At 33.9% G+C, this 9,150-nt stretch overlaps 2 protein-coding genes across 2 annotated transcripts; one reads left to right on the top strand and one right to left on the bottom strand.

The window, feature by feature from the left end:
• The first annotated feature begins 2,528 nt into the window (after positions 1-2,528).
• On the top strand, positions 2,529-5,324 carry LOC133795901 (mitochondrial arginine transporter BAC2). Its single transcript, XM_062233366.1, has 2 exons — positions 2,529-3,518; positions 4,440-5,324. Exons 1-2 carry the CDS (start codon positions 3,282-3,284, stop codon positions 5,169-5,171), a joined length of 969 nt encoding a protein of 322 aa, XP_062089350.1. The 5' UTR covers positions 2,529-3,281; the 3' UTR covers positions 5,172-5,324.
• A 759-nt stretch (positions 5,325-6,083) lies between these two features.
• LOC133795902 (pyridoxal 5'-phosphate synthase-like subunit PDX1.2) lies at positions 6,084-7,373 on the bottom strand. Its single transcript, XM_062233368.1, has one exon. The coding sequence runs from the start codon at positions 7,170-7,172 to the stop codon at positions 6,267-6,269; it is 906 nt and encodes a 301-aa protein (XP_062089352.1). The 5' UTR covers positions 7,173-7,373; the 3' UTR covers positions 6,084-6,266.
• Positions 7,374-9,150: the final 1,777 nt, after the last annotated feature.

The following is a 9,150-nucleotide window of genomic DNA, read 5'->3' as shown; positions in this document are numbered from 1 at the left end:
TACACTAATCATTCTCTATATGTAGAGACAACTACTCATTCTTTTATAAGTATTTTATTATTTTTTTCTTACTTATATATATATTTGATACTATAAATAATATTGTTGTCCGTGTCTTCACCAATTGACACGTGGAAAAAATTAAAGTGATTAATACCCCATGGAAGTGGTTTAAGGCTCCACGGAAGCTGTCTATATTTCCACAGGAACTGAGTCCACTTTTCATGATCGTTTACCACCACCGAAGGAGTACATCCTCCAAAGGCATTTCCTCCCAAGAACCTTTTTCAAAGAGTAGTGCTCCAAGTCTCATGTTGTAATAATTTCATCCATGATCACTTTCTCCAAGCACGCGAGAACCTTTCTCCGGACCAAGAGAACAATTGCCAGGTGTCAGGCAAAGAGACGTCCTGGACCACATACAATTTTCTGACACCCAACTGTCACATATATCAAGGTGTTGATCTTGTACAAGTGACAAATAGGATGTCTCACGATACCGCGTGACATGGAAAAACGTGCAGCTACCATCCTGACACTGTCAAAGGTGTTTTCCCCAATAAAGCAATGGGCTAAGACTCCTCGTACTAGGCCCACCCAAGATATGTTGGGGACCACGAGCTTAGTAAATGCATAATGTTTATTTATGTAATAACAACCCTCATTAAGAGAAGATAATTGTAATCAGCTTCAATTAATAAGATTAATCTTGCTAACTGCCTATAAATAGGGTTATGGTCACACATTGTAAAATATTTTATTTCCATTTTTCAGAATGAGCACAAACGCTGCTTGAAAACTAAGAGAACTTGAGTTTTGCAAGTTCTTCATTATCCTAATATAAGTGACTCGTGGACTTGGGTTAATTAATAACTTGAACCATATAAAATCTAGTGTTTTATTTCTTATTCTTTAAGTTTTTATTTTATTTTGATTGTTGGCGAAAAAACCAGTCAACAAATATTATATATTTTAAAAAAAATTAAAACTTATATATATATATATATGTTTGTGTGCCTATGTATTTATATACATATTATTTTTTGTATTTTGTTATAATTATTCTATTGAGATTTTTTTTTATATTTTAGTTTATTTTGGAATAATGTAAAAGAAGTATAATTATATTTTGATATTATATATAGATAAATGTTAAAAGATATAGAGATATTATTATTAATAAGATAAAATATTTATAATGAATAAAAATATTAAAAATATAATATTTAAATAATACGGAGAAAATATAATAGTGTATGGTGAAATGTAAAAATTATTTGTGAAATAAATATAGTGGTGTTTTAGTGAAATATTTTAAAAAATAAAGTAGAACATTAGTATAAAAATATCGGTTGTGAACAATTCAACAACTTATCATAATTGTACAATACAAGCATAGGGCATCTTTTCCTATAAAAAGTATCATTATTTAAATTATCATCTTTTTCTTTAAGATTCTTAGTTTCATTCTTCAAGTCAGATCCCAATTTTTTTTAATGCATCTACTGACAATGAGTGAAGCCCATAATTTGGATCACTATATTCTCTGATACTGTTTTGATGTGGTTTTGAATATGATTTTTCCTTCCTTGATTTGATGCTGAATAAAAAAGAAAACCTATATTTTCCCCTCCAACTTGTTCCCTCCCAATTCAGCAATTAAATTCATTTTTGTTTATTTTCACTCATTACTTTAAATGTGAGATTGAAAGGAATATTGGACAAACTTATAAAATGACAACTTTAAAGTGTTGCTAAATAGTAACATTTTCACAGAGTTAGAAGAAAAATATAATTAATATACTTGAAGCTGAACCAAAAAAAAAATCTAAATGATATTTTCTGCCCATCAATTTTGTATTCACTAGAATGATTTAGACTTGAGAGAGAGTTTATGAGTGAGCATATCGTATTAATTAAAAACAAAAACAAACATCATTTTCAATTTTTAGGCTAGACGATAGAATTTGATTCCGGGTAATTAGGCTAACATTATTTAATTAAAACACAAATTTTGTACTGATTAATAGGTTATCATCTTGTTTTGGAGTTAGTCATTATCTTATTTATTTATTTGAGGATGAGACTAAAATATATTTAACGTGAGTTGATCTTATCATTATTCTAAACTCTTCCACACGTGCCCAATACATGGACATGTGATTGACTTTCACACGTAATGTCTTCTCACCAACCAAATATTGCATCACTTTTCATTACCAAAGATCTATAGTGAAGAAAAAATGACTTGATTTTGCATTAGTCTTTTCATTCCAATTTACGTAACACTCAAAACCTTTTTCTCAATTTAAAAAAAAAAAGAGTTTTTCTTTTTTTTTTTTCTTAAAAACCCAATTAATAGAAAAGAGACGTGTGTTTTACAAACTCTGTGACTACAAAGCCAACCTACGAAGACAGATAAGGACAAAGACCCCACTTGGGTTGGGCACACCACTCTGCACCCTGTCAATAATAAGAGCCCATGATATTTTTATGTTATTAACTTTCCATTGCATCTTCACCAAACCACCACTAAAAAAAATTTCAAATTGGATTGGAGTGACTCGGAATCACAAAACCACCTCCCTTTTTTCCTCTTAAAAGTATATATTTATGTCGGAAGTAGGGTCACACGAGGGCTGACACTGAAACGTGGACAGTCTGTGTTGGTCCACGTGTCCCCACATATATCACCCTTGAAACAGCACTTGGCCGTTTCTTTCCAATTTCCCAGACTACAATTACCAACAAAATAGCAACCGGTGGCTTTTGTTTCGTTCTAAATTAAGAATTGGGAGAGAAACCTCTGGTGTCTGTTAATTCTGGAATTTATTTTTCTCTTTTCTTTCAATCTTCTCTCCTTCTTTTTCATTTTCTTTTTTCTAGGAGTAGTCTATTATAAGGGTCTTAAGAAGTGGAGGAAGATTGAGAGTTGTTTTATTTGGTTTTTCAGGAGAGAATGGTAGGTATATGGGATTTTTCTTTTGCTCTTTAAGAAGTGATTTTTTAAAAATATATGTATATATATATATATATGAAATAACTTAAATATACAGCATTTGGTGACACAAAGAAGCCTTCAAAAGAAATTTTGATGGAAATTGTTTTGGTAAGTAGATTTATAGTCAATATAATCCATACCCAAATGCTGTTCACAAGATATATATAGGAAGAGTTTGAGCCGTGCAAGCAAAAGGAATCATTTTTAAAGCTCCTTAAGGCAAAAGAAGGATTGGGTTTCTCTCAAATAAGCCAAAAGGCTTAATGGGATAAAGGAGAAGATGGATTTTTGGCCAGAGTTTCTTGCTAGCAGTTGGGGTAGAGAATTTGTGGCTGGAGGGTTTGGAGGCATTGCTGGTATAATCTCTGGTTATCCCCTTGACACACTCCGAATTCGACAACAGCAACACTTGCACACGGGTTCAGCCTTTAGCATCCTTCGAAATGTTGTCTCCACCGAAGGGCCTGGTGCCCTTTACAGGGGCATGGCAGCACCTTTGGCCTCTGTCACTTTTCAGGTCAGCTCAAGTGTCACTCTCTCTTTTGTTGTTGTATCCAGATTGATTTTGTTCCAAAATATTTTCTTGTGTCAGTATTAAATTCAATATATATATATTTTTCCTTGTGCCTTGCCCTTTATCTATCTTGATGGATTGGTAGGTACAATGTTTATTGTTTTTTTGTTGTGAAATTTATTGGAGTAGCGGGGGCTGAGTATGCATTCGAGGGGGTTTAGTGAAGGGTTATTCTCAGCTTATTATGAGCGTTTTGATTGAAAGAATCTTTAAGAATTGGCCAAAGAAGCCCTAGCTACCAGAACATAATATCCATTATCTTTCTAAAGGTAGAGGCAAAAGAATATATTACTGTACGTCTGTCTGTACATATTGTTTTGGAAAAATCTTGGTAAATGGTTCGCGAGCTTAAAGCAATCTGTTTTCTGCGACAAAACCAACACTAGAAGAAACTTCTGTGCTTTCCTTTTTCATCTCTGAAATAACACTATACATGTCATACTGAAAACCTTCGTTACTCTATATTCTTACAAGAATCTATGTCTGTTTAGTCCAAAATAATAAAACTGTGGTGTTCATTTGTGTGTGGCATCTTATATTTATCAACGCATGAAAGCTGTCTTGATGACGAAAAGTTTTGACAACAAAGATGGGAGACATAGAAGGGTAGAGACAAAGAGCCAGTGTTGTTTACTAACTAGCCGTTTCGGATCTTTAAAGTCCCAAAAATTTCAACCAAACACTTACAATTTCCATTTCCATATGTCACACATGGAACCTTGTTGATATGTTGCGACATTCTCTTATGTGAGAAACAGTTTATGTGTAGCCACTTTCAGTTTTCCATCCTTGTGAATAATGTATTTTCAACAAGTATTGTAGTAGTAGCCTTACACCGAACTGACAAATTATCTTTATGTTCAGAATGCCATGGTTTTCCAGATATATGCAGTCCTCTCTCGAGCATTTGACTCATCCATTTCACCTAAGGACCCTCCTTCTTACAAAGGAGTGGCTCTAGGAGGAGTTGGTACTGGTGCGCTTCAAAGTCTAATGCTCGCACCTGTAGAACTTGTTAAGATTCGCCTTCAATTGCAGGGCACAGGCCAAGCGAAAACAAAGAAAGTTCAACCATATAAAGGCCCTGTAAGTGTTGTCAAAAGCATAATGAAAAGAGAAGGTTTGAGAGGAATGTATAGAGGTTTTACCATAACTGTTCTTAGAGATGCACCTGCCCATGGTGTTTATTTTTCGACTTATGAGTATATGAGAGAGCATCTTCATCCGGGCTGCAGAAAAGGCGGCCAAGAAAGCCTACAGACAATGTTGGTCTCTGGAGGACTGGCTGGAGTTGCTAGCTGGATTTGCTGCTATCCATTAGATGTTATCAAGACCAGATTACAGGCTCAGTCTCCATCTTCTACTCCTTTGAAGTATACTGGTATTATTGATTGTTTTCAGAAGAGTGTGAAACGTGAAGGAATCAATGTGCTATGGCGAGGGTTAGGTACTGCAGTTTCTAGAGCATTTGTGGTGAATGGTGCCATTTTTGCTGCTTATGAGATTGCTCTGAGGTGCTTATTCAACAATGGCAGTATTGAAGCAGATACCACAATCTTTGAAAAGCAAGAAGAGAAATTGTCTAATGGGATTTAATTTGCAATAACTTATGTTCATTATTTGATGCATGATTACAATTTTTCAAAAGGATAAAAATAATTTCAGTTGCAATATTACTTGATGCCTTGATATAAGATTTGTAATACATTATCACCAAACAGATCAAGGAAATGGATGATTTTCAGTTGATGCCTTTATGCTTTTTTATTCATCTGAAAGTTGTTTTTGTTGGGCTGCTTTGATTCATTGTCTTAAAAATTATAGAAGATACTTTTCGAAGTTCTAGCAACCAAAAAAAAAAGTGATAGGAATCTCAACATCTTTTCCTGCTTTACATCAGTTTTCTAATGTTACTCTGCTGCTGTAAATGTAAGCAAGGGTATACTATGAGTAGAATCACTCAATCACCATGTTGACCCATATGCTGAGTAATGTAGAAGAAAGATTCATTAGGTGAAATTATTTCAGTGACCAGATCTCTTGTGCACAAGCATAATGCAGAAACATCAAACACTTCTGAAAACATTTATAAATAAGCGTACCTGTCCGTCTTTTTTTTTTCCTCCTTTTTTTATTCCTATTATTTGTCCTTTATTTTTAAAGCTGATACATATATTACTTATAAGGCACTGCGTGTTCTCTGAAAATAAAATATCCTCGTCTCCTTTCACTAGATTCTTTTGATATCTTTTTCAGAGCCGATTTAAATCCTGTGAATTTTCCTGTTACAATCTAGTGAACTAGTAGCATCTTTTGCTGTTCTAAATAGCACCATCTTAATATTTCCATACATGATAACTACATTAAAAAGTTAAAAGCATGACTCAAAAGCAATTTACCACCAAATCAATCACACTAGATTGTAGTAAGTAAACAATGAATCGTTTGATAGAACTAAAAGTTTGGTACCTTGTCAATTATTAGAGAACAAGATTAAACCACAAGATCTATGAACAAAACCAGAATATTATTCTCACTCATCTTCAACACAATATAAAAAGCAAGTTTATGATCAGATTTGAAGTAAAACTGATATAAAAGTATCGAATACAGTAAAACTAGCTCTACTGCCCAAAAACAAGCAAAGGAACCCTTCACTTTGTAAGTATATAGCTTCAGAGACCGCCATGGCTAAAACTGTTCGATCCTGTCTTCATTGAGGTTGAGACCAGCCATGGCATCAGCCAGACCAGTGCTCGTTTCCACAAGCACATGGGGATCATTGTAGTGCCCAACAGCCTGAATTATGCCCCTAACACGCTTGTATGGATCAGAAGAGTTGAAAATCTCCGAACCCACGAAAACTCCGTCGCAGCCCAATTGCATCATCAGCGCAGCGTCAGCCGGTGTCACAATCCCTCCAGCGGCAAATTGAACGACGGGAAGACGACCCATTTGCTTGGTTTGCGCAACCAGATCGTAGGGTGCCGCTATCTTCTTCGAGAACGCAAAGACTTCGTCTTCGTCCATGTTGTTCAGAACCCTTATCTCCCCCATTATCGACCTCAGGCTCCGTACTGTCTCGGAAATGTTACCAGAACCCGTTAAGTCCCCTTGAGTCCTTACCATGGCGGCGCCTTCCCTAACCCTCCTCAAAGCCTCCCCTAGATTTCGACACCCACAGAGGAACGGGGTTCGAAAATTGTGCTTGTTGATGAAATTCTCCTCGTCCGCCAAAGCCAGAGCTTCGCTCTCGTCGATGTAATCGACGCCGATGGCTTCTAGTATCTGGGCTTCGACGAAATGCCCAACTCTGGATCTCGCCATAACAGGGATCGAAACAGCTCGCTTAATCTCCTTGAGAAGAGAGGGTTCGGCCATTCGGGAAATGCCTCGGTGGACGACCGGTTCCGATACAATAATAGAGCAGGCACCGGCGTCTTCGGCGAGCTTAGCTTGGTCGATGTTGGCGACTTCGAGAATGGCTCCGCCGCGAAGCATTTGAGCTAATCCAACCTTAATGGAAAATGGGTTGTTCTTCTTGGCATCGGTAATGGCGTTGGTATTGTAGACCGTAACGGCGCCGTCTTCAGCCATGGGCGAGTGTGTGATATTGCAGAAGAATTTGGAATTGGATGAATGCAAAACAGAGTCGATTGTGAGAAGGATAATTTGGGTAAAATATATAAAAACAAAAAAAGAGAGGAAGAAGATTGGACGAAAACTCTTTCGGTATAATTGAGTGAGTTCGAGAAGTTTCGTTGGGTTAGGTTAGATTAGTCGGTGGCATAGCTTGTGCAAGCTTTAGAATCTTCCATCCCATTCTTACATAAAGGCATCATGGGCTTGGGAAATAAAATTACACAATCAATCAATATATTATTAGAGATTTTTCTTATATAAGAAAAAAGAAATTTTGTGTAAAATAAAGTTTTGATTAATGGTACAAGGCACTTGACGATATAAATTGGCATTTATTTTAAATTTAAAATTAAGTTTTATTTATTATAATTTAATAAGTGTGATGGTCCTCATAAACTTAATATGTGTTACTAAGCACCCTCGTAATAATACTTTATAATTTTTTTATTATAATTCGGAAATGTTTATTTTTTTTTAAGGAACAAAAATGTTTATCTAGTAATTATAAATCTAAAAAAAACCTTAAAACATAATTCAAACAATATAAATGCTAAAGAACCATAAAAAAAGGGACTGTAGTCCTAAATATAATTATTAAAACCTATATTACTCTTTTTTTTTTTTTAAAAAAAAACCCCTCCATTAGACAACCATAAAGATTTGAACACATCAACATGTAGCACGTAAAAAAAGACGTTAAGACATAATAAAAAGACAAAAATGAATTTGGTAACCAAACTCGCCACTAGTGAAGTGATGAAACCCAAAGACACCACCCAAGTCATCCACTAATGGGCTAAAAACTACCATTAAAATCTGTTAGAAATAATATATTGGTGAAATAATGAAGTTGTTTGTTAATACTTACAAAAAAAAGTTTTAATTAATTAAATAAATAAAAAATTATTTTTTTAAAGTGTTACCAAACAACACCAAATAAAAATGAAAAGTTAAAAATGATTTAAAAAAATTTTGAAAGTGAGAAAATTTTATTTTCAAAATTTAATGATTTTTAATTAAAATTTTAAAAAATAATAAATAAAAATAGAGTTATTAAATACTATTTTGTGTTTAATTGTCAAATTTTTAAATAAATAACTATTTTTTTAAGTGCTACCAAACAACACCAAAATTTTTACTAAATTCAACCAATATAATGGAGAAGAATGAAATATATATTAATATATTTAATTGAATAACATAAATGCAAAAAATACAATAGAAATAATAAATCAAAGTCGAGCCACGCAAAATGCGCTTTCCTTATAGTAGATTTGCTCATTTTACCTGAACGATGTTAGATGATTCGTGAGCAACTACTTCCTAGGATACAACAACTATCAAGCAAGACGAAAACACTGTCTCCTAAGGCGAACTCGAAAGAGACTATGACTATTGTGTGAGATACTATGTATCCATGTCTCCTATAATGAGAGGAGAAACATCTTTTTATAGGCTTCATGAAAAGTTTAAAATGCGTGTTAATGCTCAAATATCCAACAAATCTGAAATCTTAGAGGGCGTTTGACTCCTTAACTAAAAAACAGTTTTTTGTTTTAAAACCTAAAACTTGTTTTTTGAAAATAAGTAAGGGTGTTTGACATTGTCTTCATAAAACTATTTTTATAAACAAAGTTACAAAAAACATAAAATTTTGAGAACAACAAAAAATTGTTTTTAGTTGTTCTTAAATTTTTTTTTTTGTAATTTTTTTTCTTCTCACATAACATTTTTAATTATTATTATCTCACAACACTTTCTCTCTCATTAATTTATCTCTCATTAGTTTTTCTCTCATCCCTTTCTCTCTCATCACTTTTGATATTCGTATTTTCTCTCTCATCACGTATTATCTCATTATTTTTCTCTCATCACTTCCTATATGTTCATTTTCTCTCTCCTCATTTTTTTTATACTGTCATTTTCTCTCTCA

This window comes from Humulus lupulus, chromosome 8 (genome assembly GCF_963169125.1).
Source record: "Humulus lupulus chromosome 8, drHumLupu1.1, whole genome shotgun sequence".
NCBI lineage: Eukaryota > Viridiplantae > Streptophyta > Magnoliopsida > Rosales > Cannabaceae > Humulus > Humulus lupulus.
This window is presented reverse-complemented; position numbering and strand designations above follow the sequence as displayed.

Excerpts from the sequence above, each read along its gene's own strand:
- LOC133795901 (XM_062233366.1), top strand. The coding sequence starts at position 3,282 with ATGGATTTTTGGCCAGAGTTTCTTGCTAGCAGTTGGGGTAGAGAATTT. Across the intron at positions 3,519-4,439 it reads TGGCCTCTGTCACTTTTCAG|AATGCCATGGTTTTCCAGAT; the intron begins GTCAGCTCAAGT and ends CTTTATGTTCAG.
- LOC133795902 (XM_062233368.1), bottom strand. The coding sequence starts at position 7,172 with ATGGCTGAAGACGGCGCCGTTACGGTCTACAATACCAACGCCATTACC.